Source organism: Schistocerca nitens, chromosome 4 (assembly GCF_023898315.1).
Source record: "Schistocerca nitens isolate TAMUIC-IGC-003100 chromosome 4, iqSchNite1.1, whole genome shotgun sequence".
Lineage (NCBI taxonomy): Eukaryota > Metazoa > Arthropoda > Insecta > Orthoptera > Acrididae > Schistocerca > Schistocerca nitens.
Genome location: NC_064617.1, coordinates 221,927,717 through 221,950,332, shown reverse-complemented (window position 1 = coordinate 221,950,332; position 22,616 = coordinate 221,927,717). Strand labels below are relative to the sequence as shown.

The 22,616-nt window shown below is 44.7% G+C and overlaps 1 protein-coding gene across 1 annotated transcript in view; it reads right to left on the bottom strand.

Moving 5' to 3' along the window:
• Positions 1-22,616, bottom strand: part of LOC126252221 (dynein beta chain, ciliary) — a 769,797-nt gene that overhangs the window by 713,889 nt on the left and 33,292 nt on the right. The window contains exon 5 of the mRNA XM_049953092.1: positions 9,763-9,915. Coding sequence (XP_049809049.1) covers positions 9,763-9,915 — 153 coding nt within the window. The remainder of the gene's footprint in view (positions 1-9,762; positions 9,916-22,616) is intronic.

The following is a 22,616-nucleotide window of genomic DNA, read 5'->3' as shown; positions in this document are numbered from 1 at the left end:
ATGTACTCGACCCTAGTCTTAGAATGTAGCGATATACACGCGCATGCATATTACAATGTCCTCTCAGTTCTCGCAAGAACAATTAACTAATTGGCTGATTCATTCTACATCTACATTTATACTCCGCAAGCCACCCAACGGTGTGTGGCGGAGGGCACTTTACGTGCCACTGTCATTACCTCCCTATCCTGTTCCAGTCGCAGTATGGTTCGCGGGAAGAACGACTGCCGGAAAGCCACCGTGCGTGGTCGAATCTCTCTAATTTTACATTCGTGATCTCCTCGGGAGGTATAAGTAGGAGGAAGCAATATATTCGATACCTCAACCAGAAACGCACCCTCCCGAAACCTGGCGAGCAAGCTACACCGCGATGCAGAGCGCCTCTCTTGCAGAGTCGCCACCTGAGTTTGCTAAACATCTCCGTAACGCTATCACGGTTACCAAATAACCCTGTGACGAAACGCGCCGCTCTTCTTTGGATCTTCTCTATCTCCTCAGTCAACCCGATCTGGTACGGATCCCACACTGATGAGCAATACTCAAGTATAGGTCGAACGAGTGTTTTGTAAGCCACCTTCTTTGTTGATGGACTACATTTTCTAAGGACTCTCCCAATCAATCTCAACCTGGTACCCGCCTTACCAACAATTAATTTTATATGAACATTCCATTTCAAATCGTTCCGCACGCATACTCCCAGATATTTTACAGAAGTAACTGCTACCAGTGTTTGTTCCGCTATCATATAATCATACAGTAAATGATTCTTCTTTCTATGTATTCGCAATACATTACATTTGCCTATGTTAAGGATCAGTTGCCACTCCCTGCACCAAGTGCCTATCCGCTGCAGATCTTCCTGCATTTCGCTACAATTTTCTAATGCTGCAACTTCTCTGTATACTACAGCATCATCCGCGAAAAGCCGCATGGAACTTCCGACACTATCTACTAGGTCATTTATATATATTGTGAAAAGCAATGGTCCCATAACACTCCCCTGTGGCACGCCAGAGGTTACTTTAACGTCTGTAGACGTCTCTCCATTGATAACAACTTGCTGTGTTCTGTTTGCTAAAAACTCTTCAATCCAGCCACACTGCTGGTCTGATATTCCGTAGGCTCTTACTTTGTTTATCAGGCGACAGTGCGGAACTGTATCGAACGCCTTCCGGAAGTCAAGGAAAATAGCATCTACCTGGGAGCCTGTATCTAATATTTTCTGGGTCTCATGAACAAATAAAGCGAGTTGGGTCTCACACGATCGCTGTTTCCGGAATCCATGTTGATTCCTACAGAGTAGATTCTGGGCTTCCAAAAACGACATGATACGCGAGCAAAAAACATTCGTTTCTGCACAGTTGGTGCTAAAAGATGCTACAGCAAATTTCTAGCTGGATATCAGTCGCTGCGAACGCAGTATTCACACAAATTACTTCTCTGTGTTGTACGGAGCATTATACGCTCCATTCTGCACTTGATGCCAGTTGAGAGAAGAGTTCCCGAAAATTTACCTCTTGTCTTACTCATGGCTGAACTGTCTCCCCACACGGGTTCTTTCGTTCTTTACGTCACAACTTTTTTCGACCAACAGGACCATTCCTCTAATTTTGGGGAAACTCTCTCTACCAATTGCAAAGACCCTACCATTCAATTGCGTCGAAACTTTGGCTCTTTTCTCCTTCCTAGCGCGTTTCCGCCAATCGGACGTTTTGTGCCCGTTCCAGACGCCTAAATGCATACATTGACTCTCTCACGTGTGTACCACTCGGAGGACACATGATCGAAAATGCGTCACTGGTCTTGTTTCGCATCCATTTGGAATCCCGTAATGCAGTTTTCTAAAAGCTTTCTTTCCTGTCCTCCCTCAGATGGGCCGTTATACTCGCTCTTCCCGTCTGAGTCACCTGGTCGGTCGTTGACTTTCCGCCTGGGACACCCCTTTTAAGTGGTTTCTGTTGTACCCCTTCTAGCGCGGCCTTGCCTCTGCGTCGTCCCCCTGAATTCCAAACTAAAACGCCTCTCGCTGCTTATTTCACCTTCCGCTCAAACATGCATTATAGGAACGGTGTGTTAATTACCGTCAACTGAATGTCATCCCTTTTTGCATTACATACTGCTAGGCAAATTTGCTCGTTACCGCCGAATTAAGTTAGGTGCCATATTCACCTTCCTGTTGTGGTGTATAAAGCTCTCATGTAAGGTGCGAATCTGACCTTCATTTATTCTGCCACCTTACAACTCTTTTATTCAAAGACAGTAATTACACAGAAGTCTCCGAATGACTTATGATGGTTCCCTGGGCATTACAAAACGAGGAACATGGCTCTTAATAGGACGTGTGTTCACCATTAATGGCAACAGATGCTGTACAATGTGCTCCCGTGCTGACCACAAAAGTTCTTGTGGGAGGGCGTTCTAGCCCTTCAACAACATAGCTGACAATTGCTGGATGGTCGTTGGTGCATGAGAACCAGCTGCAGTACGTTTCCTCAAACACGTCCCATATGTGCTCGATTGTGTTAAAGTCGGGGAACAGGCAAACCAGTCCATTCGCTGATTATCCTCTCGCTCCCAGAGCTTCCCCGCCTGCGCTGTTGGATGCAGTCGCCCATTGTCATTCACAAAAATAGCATGATGGCCGAATGCACCCCAGCTGAGACGGACCTGGCGATGGAATACAGTGTCACAATAACGTTCACTGGTCAGTGTATCATGTTCAAAGATTTGGAGGTCAGCATGCCCACACAAAATATGCCCCCTTACACCATAACATCTAGACCACCATAACCCTTTTTTGACAGTGTTCCTTAGTGGATAATGTAACCTCAAATGGCGAGAGGTGGGAAGACGCCAACGGTGCTGCTGGAGAAACGGAACGTCCTACCACAAGAACTCCTTACGAAACTTGTGACCAGCATCGGAGCACATTGCACAGTGGGCGCTGCCTTCCGTTGCGATCACACACCCTTTTAAGAACCATGCCCCGGATATCCAAGGAACCATCGGAGCACATTGCACAGCGTGCGCTGCCTTCCATTGCGATCACACACCCTTTTAAGAACCATGCCCCGCATACCCAAGGAACCATCGGAGCACATTGCACAGCGTGCGCTGCCTTCCGTTGTGATCACACACCCTTTTAAGAACCATGCCCCGCATATCCAAGGAACCATCGGAGCACATTGCACAGCGTGCGCTGCCTTCCGTTGCGATCACACACCCTTTTAAGAACCATGCCCCGCATATCCAAGGAACCATCGGAGCACATTCCACAGCGTGCGCTGCCTTCCGTTGCGATCACACACCCTTTTAAGAACCATGCCCTGCATATCCAAAGAGTCATCATGAATCGTGGTGCCATCAATGTGATTACCATCTTTGAATAGATATGTGATTTCTGTTCGTTTCATTACCTGTTTCTTTCGGTTACCTTCTATGCTACACTGAAAAGCCAAAGAAACTGACACACCTGCTTAATAGCGTGTAGGGCTCCGTGAGCATGTATGTCACAACACGGCATGGACACCATGAATTCTGCCGGGCTGTTAAATGGTTCAAATGGCTCTAAGCACTATGGGACTTAACATATGAGGTCATCAGTCCCCTAGACTTAGAACTACTTAAACCTAACTAACCTAAGGACATCACACATATCCATGCCCGAGGCAGGATTCGAACCTGCGACCATAGTAGCAGCGCGGTTCCCGACTGAAGCGCCTAGAACCGCTCATCCACAGCGGCTGGCTTCCGGGCTGTCCTTAAATCCGTAAGAGTACGAGGGGATGGAGATCTCTTCTGAACAGCACTTCGCAAGGCATGCTCAATAATCTTGAAGTCTGGGGAGTTTGGTGGCCAGCAAATGTGTTTAAACTCAGGACGGTGTTCCTGGAGCCACTCTGTAGCAATTATGGACGTGTGGGGTGTCGCATTGACCTGCTGTAATTGCCCAAGTCCGTCGGAATGCACAATGGACGCATGTGATCAGACAGGATGCTTACGTACGTGTCACCTATCAGGGCCATGTGTGTTGTTTCTGTTTACGTTTCTCTGTACTTGAATACGAATGCACGTACCAGTTTCTTTGGCGGTTCAGTGTATAATGTAGCAGTTGTATCTATGCACGGTTCAAGTTCCATCGAGCTATGTTATTTCGCAGTGACACATCACGTGAAATTTACTTCCGTCCTTAAGTTTTGCATGCCATTTGTAGTTTACGCTCCATTACTGTTACTTTACTTTTATTTGTGAACATCTTATAAACTTTTAAAAAGTCTGTCGTGTATGTTCTTTGCTGTATCTAGAAAATCTCATCAAAGTACTTTAAAGTTTTCTTTTCTTCTCCCTACGATTTAATTCTTTTTCCACATCTACATCTACAAGACTACATTGCAGTTCACGCTTAAGTGTTCAATTCACCCTTAAGTGTTTGGTAGAGGGTTCATAGAACGACTTTCAGATTAGACTCATCTCCTGATGTAATCGAAAACATTAGAGAAAACTTCAGTTCACTTGTACGAAAGCTCCCCAATCATACTGCAATTATCGGTGGAGGCTTCAATCACCCAACAATTAATAGCGAAATTTACAGTGATCATAATTGGAATCTTTAGATAGTTAGCTGAATCGACAATCTTTCAATTTGCATAACTGATCGTGTAACCGAAATTTAACAGATTTTTTTTTAATACGTATGTGGAGCAACTCACACTTGTTCAGACTTAGCTGCCACTTTTCGCACCATGCAGATATCTTATCTAAATCATTTTGTAATTTGTATTGATCTTCCGAGTGTACTAGACGGTAAACGACAACGTCACGTGCAGACTATCAAAGAGGGCTACTCAGATCGTCTCCTACATACTTTGTACAGGTGTCTCTCGTTAGAGATGTCAGGCGCATTTTGTCTCGTGTTTCGGCAGATATTTGCAATTCAGTTTTTCTGTGTATCGCTCGAGTCAACCCAAACAAATACTCCCATCACGTCTTTCACGCGACGTCCATTGCGGACGGACAGCGTCGATTTGTTTCCCGCGACAAAAAATAAATAAAAAATAAAGTGGAATTTCGCGTATCCATTCGATAGAGCGGTCCCAGATTAGTCTAATGCGATATTCTCGTTTTCGATATGTGTTAACAGGGGTGGCAAAAAAAACGAAGAATAAACAACAATCCAGCAGCGACGCCACTGCCTGACCCGTGCTGTCTGCTACCCCTATGCGCTGCCCCTTCTGTTGTTCACCCCTCGACGGCAGCGCTGTGGTCACTATCCTTGATATGTTTACAGGCCGTCTTTCGTTTCGGTAAATGGAGTATAGGCCGTGTTCGAAACTGTCTTTGTGCCTTAACCACAGTTCTTACAAGAAATGATAATTAAATAAAGACCCTACGCTCTCGACAAGCGTTGATATACATCAACGGGGACAGCTGAAAATGCATGCCCCGACTGGGACTCGAACCCAGGATCTCCTGGTTACACGGCACACGCTCTATCCATCTGAGCCACCGAGGGCACAGAGGATAGTGCGACTGCAGGGATTTATCCCATGCGCGCTCCCGGTGAGACCAACATTCCCAACTTAATGTCCACACACTACACTCGTAGTGCCCCTGCACACTACACTCATTACTCGCGGCAGACAATCTTACCGAGTCCCATAAGAGTTCGGGCAATGCGTGTGCATCCGCACAGAAGAAGGTCATGGCCGGTTAGCCTTAACTATATATGGAGATGAAGATTAAGTACATATGGACATGTCCGAAAGAACATATACCATCTCCATATACATTCTTACAGATTTTCCTGATTTGAATTAAATACACATGATTCTTCTACAGTGTTCTCTGCATTCGATTACCGGGTATTTAAGGCGTATTTGACGAATGCTTTTTGGCGGTAATTATATATTTTGTATGTGCTTTCTTATCCTTCACGTCTTTCATATTAAAGTTTTTGATTTTAGCTTTTCAGTACATTTATTATGACCATTGTCTATTGTAACCCCAGATAATCTAAAGCGTCGTTTTTGAACCAATAAAAAACATTGTACAACCTGGTGCTTTTTTGACATTACTACTTTCTACCTATATGTACCACTGCGCCACAATGGATTAGAATAAATTTTGATTCTCAATTTGTTTCTTAAGTTGCTCTGTGAATAAAACAGAAATACACTGAGGTGACAAAAGTCATGGCCGGCCGCTGTGGCCGAGCTGTTCTAGGCGCTACAGTCTGGAACCGAGCGGCCGCTACGGTCGCAGGTTCGAATCCTGCCTCGGGCATGGATGTGTGTGATGTCCTTAGGTTAGTTAGGTTTAAGTAGTTCTAAGTCTAGGGGGACTGATGATCTCAGATGTTAATTGGTTCAAATGGCTCTGAGGTCATCAGTCGCCTAGAACTTAGAACTAATTAAACCTAACTAACCTAAGGACATCACACACATCCATGCCCAAGGCAGGATTAGAACCTGCGACCGTAGGGGTCGCTCAGTTCCAGACTGTAGCGCCTAGAACCGCACGGCCACTCCGGCCGGCTGATTTTAATTCCCATAGTGCTTAGAGCCATTTGAACAAAAGTCATGGGATGCCTCCTAACATCGTTTCGGGCCTCCTTTTGCTCGGGATACTGTTGCAACTCTACGTGCATAGACTCAACAAGTCTTTGAAAGCCCGCGGAAGAAATATTGAACTATGCTGCCTGTCCACAACTGCGAAAGTGTTGCCGGTGCAAGACTTTGTGCACGAATAGACCTCTCGATTATGTCCTACTAATATTCGCTGCGATTCATGTCGGGCGATCTGGGTGGCCAAATTATTCGCTCTAATTGTCCAGAATGTTCTTACATGGCGCACTGACATCCATAAAAATTCCATCGTTGTTTGAGAACATGAAGTCTATGAATGTCTGCAAATGGTCTCCAAGTATCCAACATAACGAGTTTAGCTTAATGAGAGGACCCAGTCCAATCCAGATACACACAGCTCACACCACTATGGAACCACCACCAGTCTGTACAGTGCCTTGTTGACAACCTGGGTCCATGGCCCCATGGGGTCTACGCCACAGTCGACGCGTATCATGAGCTCTTACCAACTGAAATCGGGACTCATCTGAGAAGGTCATGGTTTCTCAGTCGTCTAGCTTCCAAGCGACATGGTCACGAGCCTAGTAGAGTGCTGCAAGTGACGTCGAGCTGCCAGCAAAGGCACCGCGACAGTCGTCTGTTACCATAGCCCATCAACGCCAAATTTCGCCGTACTGTCCGAACGGATACGTTCGTCGTGCGGCTCCACATTGATTTCTGCGGTTATTTCACGCTTCTAGTCTGTTAGCACTGGAATTCTTCGCGAACGCCGCTACTCTCGTTCGATAAGTGAAGGCCGCTGGCCACAGCATTGTCCGTGGTGAGAGGTAATGCCAGAAATTTGGTATTCTCGTCACACCCTTTACACTTTGGATCTCGCAATTTTGAATTCCTTAACGATTTCCGAAATGGAATGTCCCATGCATCTACGTAGTTCCAACTACCATTCTACACTCATGCTCATAAATTTAGGATAGTTGCAGAATATGGTGCCACACAACGTGGCACTACAGAAAACTGGCGCTAACAGCATAGCCCATAGGGAACACACACGACACAGATCTGTAACTCCACGGTATTGGTGATAAGTTGAGAAAACCGTCCAGAAACACATGTGGTACAAAACACCACTGTTTCCTGCGCATGTACCCAGACATCGATATGGGATATGATCACCGTACACACATACACATGCCGCACAACGGGTTGGCATACTCTGGATCAGGTGGTCGAGCAGCTGCTGGGGCATAGCTTCCCATTCTTGCACCGGTGCCTGTCGGAGCTCCTGAAGTGTCATAGGAGTTTGTCCGCAGCTCGTGGTCGTGCGGTAGCGTTCTCGCTTCCCGCGCCCGGGTTCCCGGGTTCGATTCCCGGCGGGGTCAGGGATTTTTCTATGCCTCGTGATGACTGGGTGTTGTGTGATGTCCTTAGGTTAGTTAGGTTTATGTAGTTCTAAGTTCTAGGGGACTGATGACCATAGATGTTCAGTCCCATAGTGCTCAGAGCCATTTTTTTTTATTGTCGTAGGATATTGAAGACGTGCAGTGATACGTCGAACGAGGGCATCCCAGACGTGCTCGATGGGGCTTAGGTCTGGAGGACAGGCAGGCCACTCTATTCGCCTGATATATTGTTTCAAGGTACTCCTCCACAATGGCAGCTCGGTGGGGCCTTGCGTTATCATCCATCAGGAGGAAGGTGGGACCCACTGCACCAATGAAAAGGCGGACATACTGGTGCAAAATAACGTCCCGATACACCTGACCTGTTACAGTTCCTCTGTCAAAGACATGCAGGGATGTACGTGCATTAATCCTAATCCCACCTCGCAACATCAAACCACGACCTCCATACAGGTCCCTTTCAAGTACATTAAGGGGTTGGTATCTGGTTCCTGGTTCACTCCAGATGAAAACCCGGCGAGAATCACTGTTTAGACTATTCTTGGACTCGTCCGTCAGCATAACCTGGGACCACAGTTCCAATGACCATGTACTGTGTTCTTGACACTAGGCTTTAAAGGTTCTCCTGTGGCCAGAGGTCAGTGGAATGCACCTTGCAGGTCTCTGGGCGAATAAACCATTTCCGTTCAGTCGTTTGTAGACTGTGTGTCTGGAGGCAACTGTTCCAGCGGCTGTGGTAAGGTTCCAAGCAAGGCTACCTGCAGTACTCCGTGGCCGTCTGCGGGCACTGATGGTGAGATATCGGTCTTCTTGTGGTGTTGTACACTGTTGACGTCCCGTACTGTAGCGCCTGAACACGTTTACTGTCTGCTGGGATCGTTGCCATAATCCTGAGATCACAGTTTGTGGCACACGGAAGGCCCATGCTACGACTTGCTGTGTTTGACCAGCCTCCAGTCGCCTTAGCATGCTACCCCTCATAACGTCATCAATATGTGTTCTTTGAGCCATTTTCAACACACAGTCACCATTAGCACGTCTGAAAACGTCTGCACACTTATTCGCTGCACCGTACTCTGACATGCACTTAACAGCCCTCCGCGTATGTGGACTGCTGCCAGCGCCACCGTGCGACGACCGCAGGTCAAATGCACCGCATGGTCATACCCCGAGGTGATTTAAACCCGCAAACCGCCCACCAGAGCGTTGTTTCACCATGTACCAGCATTATCCTTAATTTATGAGCATGAGTGTAGCTCCAACTATCATTCTACATTGAGAGTCTGTTACTTCCCGACGCGCGGCCATACTCACGTCGGAAAGCTTTTCACATGAATCACCCGAGTACAGATGACAGCTCTGCCAATTTAGTACCCTTTTATACCCTGTGTATGCGATACCACCGGCATCTGTCTATGCGCATTTCACTGTCAAAAATGGTTCAAATGGCTCTGAGCACTATGGGACTTAACAGCTATGGTCATCAGTCCCCTAGAACTTAGAACTACTTAAACCTAACTAACCTAAGGACAGCACACAACACCCAGCCATCACGAGGCAGAGAAAATCCCTGACCCCGCCGGGAATCGAACCCGGGAACCCGGGCGTGGGAAGCGAGAACGCTACCGCACGACCATTTCACTGTCCCATGCCTTTTGTCACCTCAGTGTATGCTACTGCTAGAAGTAGACTATAACTTGTACATCGGTTAAACCGGTTGCTCTAGGGCGTCCTCAGAAAATGGTGCATTGCTGCTGCTTCTGCTGCTGACTGACCTGCGACGATGTTCCTGAAGATGGTCTTGAAGCAGGGGAAGTAGGCGCTGTCCGTGCGCTCCAGGATGACCGCCATCTTGCGCACGCGCTCGTCCCTCAGCTGCTCGTAGATGTGCTGGAGATTGTCCAGCCGCTTGTTCCAGTACGTCATCTCTGGAACAGGCCCAATTTATCTGTTGCTATATGCTGTACGTATCACACAGCTATCGTCTTCTTACATAGATGCTACATCTGATGAATAATTTGTGTTGGGACATTCAGATTACATAATTGCTGATTGCAGAGCCTGCTACCTACCACATTACGGCAACAATTTTGTTATTAAGTTGGAGCATAAGTTCGTAGTGTTCCTGTTTTGCATGATGGTTTTCCGTTTGCTATGGGTTTGTTTATCGATTGCCATTCTTCACTTATAGTTCACTGTTGCTATTTCACTTTACATATTGTCATTTTGTAATTTGGAGATAGTGGGTGGAGCTGTGAACGTTAGAAAATGGAGTGCCAAGTGGAGAAATCAGAGCATTTCCGACATATTCTTCAGTTTGAGTTCAAAAGAGGAGCGACAGTAGCGGAGGCAGTTAGAGACATTTACGGCGTGTACGGGGAAAATTCCACTGGACAGAGCACGGCGAGGAAATGGTTTTCTCGTTTTAAGGAGGATAGTTTTGACATTAGTGACCCACCATGTTGAGGAAGATCTTCGGGGTTTGATGAAGACCGTTGAAACGCATTAATCCACATTGATCCACGTCAATGTACTCTAGAACTGGTAAATGTGATGAACAGAGATCGTTCCATCATCCTGTGACATGGGGAGTTTCAAAAATCGAGTGTGTGTGTAGCGCATGCTCTAAGACAAAAATCACAAAAATCAGCTTGTGACCATATATGCATGTCTGCTTGGTCGTCCTCAATTGGCTTGCGAACAACACCGACCATTTGAAGGTTGAAACTTCCTGGCAGATTAAAACTGTGTGCCGGACCGAGACTCGAACTCGGGCCCTTTGCCTTTCGCTGGCAAGTCCTCTGCCATTTGAGCCACCCAAGCACGACTCACGCCCCGTCTTCACAGCTTTACTTCTGCCAGTACCTCGTCTCCTACCTTCCAAACTTTACAGAAACTCGCCTGCGAAACTTGCAGAACTAGCAATCCTGGAAGAAAGGATATTGCGGAGACATGGCTTAGCCACAGCCTGGGGGATCTTTCCAGAATGGTACAGCACTTTCCCGCGAAAGGCAAAGGTCCCGAGTTCGAGTCTCGGTCCGGCAAACAGTTTTAATCCGCCAGGAAGTTTCATATCAGTGCACACTCCACTGCAGAGTAGAATTCTCATTCCATTTGAAGGTTGTTCGATAGAGAGCAGAAAAGTTGAAAATCTGTGGGCGGAAGATCAGGTGACTAACGCGGGTGCGAAGTGGCTTCCCAACTCCAGAGCTGTGTTTATTTTCAATCTAGCAGAATGCGGGCGGGCATTATCGTGGAGTAGCATCACGTCACACAGTCTTTCTATCCTGTATCCTTACTGGTGAGAAATGATGCCTTTATGGTAACGTGAGTAAAAGAACGGAATGGTTGAGCGCACACAAAGCACCAAATCCCTATACAAAGACCTGCGCGCATCCACAAAAGGTAATGTTACAGATATGGCGGAACAGCGACTGGCTTGGTGTACTACGAATCGCTTCCCCGACGTGGTACCATCACGCTGACATTTTCTGTCAACAACTGAGACGTCTCGCAGTTGCTATGTAAGAACAACGACGAGGAATACTGCGTGAAGTGATGCTACTCCACGATAATGCCCGCCCGCTTTCTGCTAGATTGAAAATAAACACACTACAGGCGTTGAGGAGGGAAGCTACTTCACACCCATGTTAGGCACCTGATCTTCCGCCCTCAGATTTTCAACTTTTCCGATCTCTATCGAACAATCTTCAAGGAACTTCCTTTCCGGATGAAAATGCTCTCCGAACATGGCTCGACGAGTCCTTCGCCTCAAAACCGAGACGCTGATGGCCTCACCGTTGGGCGCCCATAAAATCCATCCAAAACCAGGTGATTTCTACAGTCGCGGAATCTCAAAGTTACACCAGCGTTGGCAGACTGTTGTAGATAGTGAAGGAGAATATACAGGGTGATTCAAAAAGAATACCACAACTTTAGGAATTTAAAACTCTGCAACGACAAAAGGCAGAGCTAAGCACTATCTGTCGGCGAATTAAGGGAGCTATAAAGTTTCATTTAGTTGTACATTTGTTCGCTTGAGGCGCTGTTGACTAGGCGTCAGCGTCAGTTGATGCTAAGATGGCGACCACTCATCAGAAAGCTTTTTGTGTTATTGAGTACGGCAGAAGCGAATCGACGACAGTTGTTCAGCGTGCATTTCGAACGAAGCATGGTGTTAAACCTCCTGATAGGTGGTGTATTAAACGTTGGTATAAACAGTTTGCAGAGAATGGGTGTTTGTGCAAAGGGAAAAGTTCTGGACGGCCGAGAACGAGTGATGAAAATGTAGCACGCATCCAGCAAGCATTTGTTCGCAGCCCAGGAAAATCGACTCGCAGAGCTAGCAGTGAGCTGCAAATTCCACAATCAACTGTATGGAGAGTCCTACGAAAAAGGTTAGTTATGGAACCTTATCGTCTGAAATTGGTTCAAGCACTGTCTGCAGCTGATAAGATTAAAAGAATCGATTTCTGTGATTTTATCCTTGCTCAAATGGAAACAGATGAATCTTTCGTTTCAAAGATTGTGTTTAGTGATGAAGCAACTTTCCACACTAACGGGAAAGTCAACCGTCACAATGTCTGTATATGGGGCACTGAGAATCCGCGGGAAACAACTCAGTATGAACGTGACTCGCCTAAGGTGAACGTTTTCTGTGCCATATCAGCCAATAAAGTTTTTGGTCCCTTTTTCTTCGAAGGTGCTACTGTAACTGGACTACAGTATCTGGAGATGTTAGAGAATTGGCTGTTCCCTCAGCTCGAACAAGAAGCACAACAATTCATATTTCAGCAGGATGGAGCGCCACCACATTGGCACTTATCTGTCCGTAACTACCTGAACGTCAACTACCCGAAGCGATGGATCGGCCGCCAGGCAGCCCGTGACAGAGCACTTCATCACTGGCCTCCAAGAAGCCCTGATCTTACCCCCTGCGATTTTTTCTTATGGGGTATGTTAAGGATATGGTGTTTCGGCCACCTCTCCCAGCCACCATTGATGATTTGAAACGAGAAATAACAGCAGCTATCCAAACTGTTACGCCTGATATGCTACAGAGAGTGTGGAACGAGTTGGAGTATCGGGTTGATATTGCTCGTGTGTCTGGAGGGGGCCATATTGAACATCTCTGAACTTGTTTTTGAGTGAAAAAAAACCTTTTTAAATACTCTTTGTAATGATGTATAACAGAAGGTTATATTATGTTTCTTTCATTAAATACACATTTTTAAAGTTGTGGTATTCTTTTTGAATCACCCTGTATTATTGATAACTAAAGTCTGTTATGTGTATCTCTTGTGTTTATTACACTTATGGAAAAACGCTGCGAACCTGTGCACCAATCGAATATATTATCGAGGAAAAAAAGGCGAAACAGACATTCTTATACAATCTTCTGGTTATACGATGGACTGTGAAGATTAAGCGATAAGCAGATGTTGTATTATCCCTGACGGTCCACGGGTTTAGTATAGAAGCTCTCTGTGTAAACAATCTCTCACTCATGGTGGGTTGTCACAAAGTTTTAACTATTATTAAGAGAACATTAAGTTACGTAATTACTTTTTCATACGTATGCAGGTACCTGTGTGGAGTCCTGGGAGCACACTGAAATCCGCATGCCACATTACCGTAGCACACCTCTAGAGGAGCCACAGCAAAATGGCCCAGCCCATCGACAAAATGCATTATCGTGCGGGAATAAGTTTTCTACATTTGATGCAAATGTGCAGCACCAAGCCACGACAACATTGCAATGGGTAAGTGACTCAAATGCTTCCAATGTGGTCAGACAACTCTGAACGACGAAGATCGAAGTAGCAGAGCATTCCTTTGTAGAAAGGTCTTGGTGCTCAAAGACTTGAGCATCAATATCAAGGCGATAGTGGAAGAAGTGGTAATCAGTGATGGTCCAGTTTCAAATAACTTATATGTAACTTTGAACATGGCATTATTCCCATGAAGTTATGAGTGCTGTCGACAAGGGATCTCAGATCGATTCCATATTCTTAGATTTCCAAAAGGCTTTTGATACCGTTCCTCACAAGCGACTTTTAATCAAATTGCGTGTATATGGAGCATCGTCTCAGTTGTGTAACTGGATTCCTGATTTCCTCTCAGAGAGGTCACAGTTCGTAGTGATATATGGTAAATCATCGAGTAGAACAGAAGTGATATCTGGCGTTCCTCAAGGTAGTGTCATAGGTCCTCTGCTGTTCCCGATTTATATAAATGATCTAGGTGATAATCTGAGCAGCCCCCTTAGATTGTTTGCAGATGACGCTGTAATTTACCGTCTATTAAAATCATCAGACGATCAACTCCAATTACAAAATTATCTAGAGAGAATTTCTGTATGGTGTGAAAAATGGCAAATAGCACTAAACAAAGAAAAGTGCGAGGTCATCCACATGGGTACTAAAAGAAATCCGATAAATTTTGGGTATACGATAAATCGCACAAATCTAAGGGCTGTCAATTCGTCTAAATACCTAGGAATTACAATTACGAGCAACTTAAATTGGAAAGACCACATAGATAATATTGTGGGGAAGGCGAAACAAAGACTGCGCCTTTTTGGCAGAACACTTAGAAGATACAACAAACCCACTAACGAGACAGCCTGCATTACACTTGTCCGTCCTCTGCTGGAATATTGCTGCGCGGTATGGGATCCTTACCAGGTAGGATTGACGGAGGACATCGAAAAAGTGCAAGGAAGGGCAGCTCATTTCGTGTTATCGCGCAATAGGGGTGATAGTGCCACTGATATGATACGCGAGTTGGGGTGACAGTCACTGAAGCAAAGACGGTTTTCTTTGCGGCGAGATCTATGTACGAAATTTCAATCACCAACTTTCCCTTCCGAATGCGTAAATATTTTGTTGACACCCACATACGTAGGGAAAAATGATCATCATAATAAAATAAGAGAAAGCAAAGCTCGAACGGAAAGATTTAGGTGTTCCTTTTTCCCACGTGCCATTCGATAGTGGAATGGTAGAGAAGTATTATAAAAATGGTTCGATGAACCCTCTGCCAGGCACTTTAGTGTGAATTGCAGAGTAACCATGAAGATGTAGATGTAGATGGGTGGCAAACCACTTGGTTTCATGACTGTTCACATCATTCAAGAAGCTCGCTGAACCAAGACAGCAGTGAAAATGTTGGAACTGTGTCAGGTCAATCGAGGTGACTTTTTCAGTCCCCTAATCGCCATGGACGAGTGTATCGTGTATCAGTATGACTCTGAGGCAAAGAAAAGAAGCAAGCAGTGGAAACGTGAGGATTCGTCACCACGGAAACACCGAAGGCCCAACCATCGTCAGGCAATATGATGCTGCGTGGTTTTTGGTACTACCAAAGTGTGGTCCTAATAGACAAAGTGTCACAGGAGCGTGCTACCCAAGTCCCTGAACCAAGGTTATGAAGGCTGCCAAAAGGACGAGTCACGGAAACTGCCCAAATGGGTGTTTTTCCTCCACAACGCCCACCTCATTCTGCACAACATACAGCCACACATGCTGTTTCGTTCATCTGTCAGATTTTGCCTCTTTCCCCGTATTCTCCTGACATGGTATCCAGTCAGATGTTTTAATTTCCTCGGACGTCAAAGACATTACGTGTGAAGCTGTTCCAGAATGATGAAGAGATGATTTTCGAGTTGGAACATTTCGTGAAGAGCCAAAACGAATTCTACAATCAAGGACTTCTCCAAATCAGCCGTCTGTAGGAGAAGTGTGTCACATTGAACGCGAATACGTGGAGAAGGGCTAGCAGCTCACCACATTTCATGGTTGCGGGCTGACTTTTTGAGGTGATAGTCGAAACCTTATGAATGCTCCTCGTATGTGCCCACGTTGCTATCACTTGATGCAAAATTCAGTAGTTTTGTTGCCAGATTTGTGAAATTTTCCAAGACTAAATTAATTAAACGAGCGCGATACGTGAAAGGACGTTTTATATATACCGTCGTTCAACTGAAACCCCATCCGAATTATTTTTTATGTAAATGAGCTTGTCTTATTTCTATGCCGAACGAATAAAAATAAAACTGCCAGTTTAGATAAAGTGTACCCCCGTAACCTGAAAGCAGTACGAGAGTAAAAATATCTTAGTCTTGCACAGAGATGGCGTTGACATAAATGAAATTTTGTTTCTTTTATTTTGTTTTCTTTTATTTTATGCAGTAATTCAGGTTAAGTAAGAGCTTGAATTGTGGAATAATCACATTCATAATATTTACGTCACTTCGATATAAATAAGTTCTAGCCCTAAGAGGATCAAAGAGATTTACTCGTAAAATTGCTAATTTTGATTTAGTGTACGCAGAGGTTTCTTGCGCTGATTGCAATAACATAAGGTTTCTATTGTGACGGTAAGTATTGCCGGTACGCAGTGATGTGTCACATACCAACTTTATATACCCATTAATTTGACCTACAGGGCTTGTCAAAGGAATCATGCTGATATATAAGGAGACTGATTCGTCACTTATAAGCGATAAGAAATGGACAGCCACATTCAAACGTGCAGTAGTTGTCTTGAAATATATCTACGCGATGCGTATCCCAAAGCTAGAATCAAAGATGAAAATGTCGAAAAAGATATAAGTGTGAAATATTCCAAGCCCAGTGTCAATTTAATTAAAATCCTTTTGGCCAGTAGCCCGCGTCAGTTTGAAACTAAAACAACTATAAAATAAATGTTTCGACAATCTTTGTAGTCCACTACGTCGAATGATGCATTGTTAGTAATTCAAGGAACATGGCCATTGGATTTGGAAATTAGGAAGAGGGGAGTACTTTATGGTTCAAATGGAAGTACGAAGGTTATTTGAAACTGACGCCAGAACAAATAGTTAAAGTAAGATGGCATATTGCAACTGTGGGAAAATGAATGGGACTCTTCAAGCACCGGAAGAAGGACATACAATTCATGCCTAACATCAGGGAGAGAATAAAAACGAGATTTCCTCAGCGGTCGTGTGGACTGATACACTACTTGTCATAGCCCGTATGTTACGCATGTGTATAAAATTAAAAGGCAGATTAATGTGGGCACCCCAGAGCATACATTGTGGGACTGTGTACTCTATGAAACGCAGCGGGTAATGGTCTCAGGCATTAAGGACGCTGAATCCCCGAGCAGCACTGAGGAACGAGTCAACCTAGTGCATCTTGGACGTTACTGCAGCCGCTGTGTCCAGGAAGGACAAGGAAAACTTCACAAGGCCCTCAACCGCATGGCAATAGGCTGCCATCCTGGGTAGACGAGATACTCTGTAGAAGGATAGAAGAATCTACGTTGCGTTGGTACAAGTGATCACGGAAGCATGAATTCAAAGACGTTACAGTGAAATGTGGAATCACTTGTAATGTGGAAACACAGCTGACGTGCTGTCCTAAGCCCGACGAATCCAGTAGACAATGGCTGCCGACCGGGGCAATATGAGGGCGGATCCAGGAGCGGAATTTATAAGTACCAGAAACAGATAAGTAATACATATGTTTGTTACTATTAAAAAAAATCCGACTGAATGGCCTATGTTTGCTTTCTAGATAATAAGGTGTCATGTGAAGAAAAAAAAAATAAACAAATATCGTGGATGGGTGCCACATTTGATGAAAGCTGACCAGTTGTGTAAAAACTCCGGACTCCGTGGATGATTTAAAAGGAATCCAACTTCTTTGGTGCTTCGGTTTGCTACTGTCGATGAGACATGGGTAGTCTGTTCCATGCAAGAAGCCAAATAGGAAATAAAGCAGTGGGTCGAATATGACTGGCAGCTACACGAAAAACGCGAAGCTCATGTCGGCTATCGAAACGGCTGTGAGGAGTGTTTTCAGAGATCCTTCTTACCCATTCCCTTACAAATTATCACCAGCGAAAACTACTTGGAAGAAATGGTTAAGAAGAATCCTGGATTGCAAGAGAAAAGAAAAATCATCTTTAATTAGGACCATGCACTCGTCCAGAAAAGTGCTTTGGCAATAGCAAAACAGAGGGACTTTATGTAAGAACTGTTCGAGCGTCTATCTGTTCAACAGGTTTCTTAATCTCTGAGTTGCAACTATTACTAGATCTAAAGAACTTTGTCCCTGGAAAACTCTTTGAGTCCAAAGAAGAATATATCGCATCCGCAGATACGTATTTTGTAGACTTAACAAAATATTATATTGTGCGATTTCTTGATATTTTCAACTGTGTTTGCAGTTTGTGGGCGTTTTTCGATTGGCTTAAATTCAAGAGAAGTGAACCTACATTTGAATTTAGTCACCCGTTTATCAAGTGCTGAATATGATATGACAGACTCCTTACAAACTTTCGCCAAGTTTACGTGAACTTCCGCTGGCAACAAACTGTTCAAAGCAAAGAAACTTATGCCGAGAAAGTAGTTCTTGGGGGTACGGCTGCAACTCCGTGATCAATACTTTGGCAGTAGGCCATGTCGACATTATCAGTTGCGCAACTGCCGATATAAACATAGTGTCGCTTGCTGAACTATTGTGCCCCTTGAACATGGAGATCCGGCTGCCCATCGGGTAATTTACATGTACATGGTTGCTCTAAAAATCACACTCAAGTGCCTGGAAGAGAGTTCATCGAAACACATTCACAATAATTCTCTATTGTTCACTCTCGAATCTCGCGCGGAGAAAACAAACACCTATAGCTTTCCGTGCGAGTACTTGATTTCCCTTGTTTTATTGTGATGATCGTTTCTCCCTATGTACGTCGACGCCCACAGAATATTTTCACACTCTGGGGAGAAAGTTGGCGATCGAAATTTCATGAGAAGATCCCGCTGCAACATAAAATGCGTTTTAATGATTGCCATCCCAATTCGCTTATCATATCCGTGGCACTCTCTCCCCTGTTTCGCGATAATACAAAACGAGCTTCTCTTCTTTGATCTCTTTCGATGTCTTACATCCATCCTGTCTGATACAGACTCCACATCGCACATCAACACTCGAGGAAAGGCCGGACAAGCGTAGTGTAGGCAGTCTCTTTAGTAAAACTGTTGCATCGCAGTCTTTCGTTTGCCTAGTACACATCTATGTGATCGTCCCAATTTAAGTTATTCGTAATTGTAATCCCTAAGTATTTCGTTGACATTATAGTCTTTAGACTTGTGTGATTTATCCGTGTAACGGAAATTCAGCAGATTCTTTTTAGTGCTCGTATGGAAGACTTCACACTTTTCATGATTTACAGTCAATTTCCAATTTTGCGCCATTCAGATATCTTTTCTAAATCGTTTTGCACTTTGGTTTGATGACTCTGCTAGACGATAAACGACGGCATCATCTGCAAACGATCTAAGACGGCTCCTCTTATCGCCTCCTAAATCGTTTACATACGTCGATAAGGATCAGCGGAGAGTCTATAACGCTACCTTGGGGAACGCCACGAATCCAGTCGCGTAACAGTGATGATATTCCATAAGCACGCAGTTTGATTGCAAACCGCTTGTGAGGTACGCTGTCAAAAGCCTCCTGGAAATCTACAAATACGGAATTAATTTGAAATCTCTCGTCAATAGCACTTAGCACTTCGTGTGAATAAAGAGCTAGTCGTGTTTCACAAGAACGATATTTTCTAAATCCGTATTGACTGTGTATCAATAGACCGTTCTCTTCGAGGTAATTCATAATGTTCGAACACAATATATATATATATAAGTTATTAATTTAGCCGCTGATTTTTTCTTCTAGTTCTAGAATACTGAATTTGTCCTCTTTGGTGAAGGAGTTACGGTAGGCTGTACTTAATAGCTCTACTTTATCAGCACTATCATCGTCAGTATTTAGATTGCTATCGCTTAAAAAAGGCAATTGGTCGAATTTCGACCACAGACGATACTAGTTAGGTAAATATCTCTCAACTGTTGTCGATACTATTTATTTGAGTTCAGGCCACATCTGGTCTACACACACATTGTTTATTTGGAAGGAGTGGAGATTGTCTCTCAGGACGGCCTCAAGCGAATTTTTATCTACTTGTTTGAATAGATATATTTTTCGTTTATTTTTGGTGGATTTGGCAATTACGGTATTCAGTCTCGCTACCTTGTATCCCTTTAGATGCTCGTTATTAGCTCAGGATTATTTGTTGCTAAGAGCTCGAGTGTGTTTTCATAACCGTTTACTATTCGAGTGGACTCATGAACTAACTGCTCGAAATAATTTTCAGAGAATGCGTTTAGCACAATTTCGGATGATGTTTTATGTGCTCTTTCGGATTTCAACATGCATTTTCGCCAACACGTCAAGGATAAATTGAAGTCACCATCAACTATAATTCTATGAGTACGTGTTTGACACTAGATTGAAGTTTTCTTTGAACCTCTCAGCAGTTGTATCATCTGAGTTGGGTGAGCCGTAAAAGGATCCAATTATTATTTTATTCCGGTTGCCAAAAATGACAGGAACTATCTACTTCAATACTTCAATTTCGCTTCGAGATAAGCTAACAGCAACAAACATGCCGTCACCAACTGTATTTAGCGTATCCTTCTTCGCAAAAATTTCGGCTGAATTTATCTATGGCCTTTCAGTACCTAAAACGATTTCAGCACCAGTGCTGTCCGCTCCTGGTAGCTGAGTGCTCAGTGAGACAGAATGTCAATTCTAAGAGCCCGGGTTCGATTCCCGGCTGGGTCGGAGATTTTCTCCGCTCAGGGACTGGATGTTGTGTTGTCCTAATCATCATTATTTCATCCCCATCGACGAGCAAGTCGCCGAAGTGGCGTCAAATCGAAAGACTTGCACCCGGCGAACGGTCTTCCCGACGGAAGGCCCTGGCCACACGAAATTTACGTTTATTTTAGCACCAGTGCTTTCTATTAGCGCTTTGACTTCTCATACTTTCCCAACACTGCTACAACAACTGTTATACCGATGGTTCCTAGATCTACATTCTTCCTGCGTTTGACCTGCACTCTTTGAGACTGAAGCCCCTTTTGTGTTTCCCCGAGACCCACTAAAATAAAAAAAACGTTGCAATCCACGCCACAGAGCCCGCGCTATCCATATAGCCTCCTCCTGCGTGTAATGGACCCCTGACCTATTTAGAGGAACCCGAAACCCCACCGCACTATGGCGCAGATCGAGGAGTTTGCAGCCTACAAGGTCGCAGAACCGTCTGAGCCTCTGATTCAGACTGTCCACTCGCTTGTGCACCAGAAGTTCGCAATCTGTCCTGTCGACTATGGTGCAAATGATGAGCTCTGCTTTCATCTTGCAGATAAAACTGGCAGCTTTTACCACTTCAGATAGCCGCTCGAAACCAGAGAGAATCTCTTCCGATCCAAAGCGATACACATCATTGGTACCGACGTCAGCCACCACCTGCAGTTGGCTGCAGCCTGTGGTCTACAGCATCCAGAAGGACTCAGTCCAAGACTGCAATGACTCCACCCAGTACGCACACAGAGTGCACTCCGGGTTTCCCCCTCCCTCCCCCTTTGGCAGCCATTCCCTAAGGGCCACATAAGGTGCCTAACGCCTAACGTTAGAGCTCCCAGCTACCAATAATTCCACATTCTCTGACAGGCTGAGAGGTTTTCTCTGAAACAGCGACTGTATCTGGCGGAGGGACATCATCAGCTGCAGATAGCACCTGAAAACTGTTTGTCAGACTAACTGGGGAGGCCTTACATTCGGTTTCCTGGGAAGTCTTTTGCAGCCTGCCACGCCCCGAGGCAACCTCACAATCGACCACGAGTGACGGGTCAACTACAATGCGAGCAGTAATTGGACTGGCAACCGGAGCGGACCTGTCAGCTGATTCTTGGGTCATGCTGGACGTCCGTTGGATCCTCACTACCGGCCCACAACAATTATTCCTATCCCATTCAGCTTCAAGCTTAGTAACTGAAGCCAACACAGCCTGGAGCTGAAAGTAAAGTGTCATCAACCCAGCTCGCATCCTCACACAACAACCATGTTCCCATTTTCCCTTTCTTCTCCGATTAGTTTTCGACACCCTTGTATAACAGCACATCTCAAATGCTCTGTTCTCTTTTTTTTCCCACAATCCATGATGCAGCGCCGTACAACGCTTTGTTTCAAATGTACATCCTCAGAAATGCCTTCCTCACATTAACGTCTGTGTTTGATGCTAGTAGACTTCTTTTAGCCAGGAATATCCTCTTTTCCTGTGATAGTATACTTTATATATCCTTCTTGTTTCGTGTGTCATGTGTTATTTTTCTTCCAAGGTAGTAGAATTTCTTCACTTCGTCTACTTCTCGGTCACCAGTTTTGATGTTTAAGTTTATCGCTGATCTTATTTCTGCTACGCCTTATTAATTTTGCCTTTTTTTTTTACACTCTGAACTCGTTCGACTGTCACTCCATTCAATGGATCATGTAATTTTCTTCATTTTCACTGAGGACAGCAATGTCATTAGCAAATCTTACACTGACATCCTTTCGCCTTGAGTTATAATCCAACCCTTGAACCTTTCTGATATTCCTGTCATTGCTACTTCAATGTACAGACTGAACAGAAGGGGTGAAAGACTGCGACCTTGCCTTACAACCCTTCTAAGCCAAGCACCTCTTGATATTCAAATCTTATTTTTCCCTCTTGGTTCTTATGCATATTGCACATCACC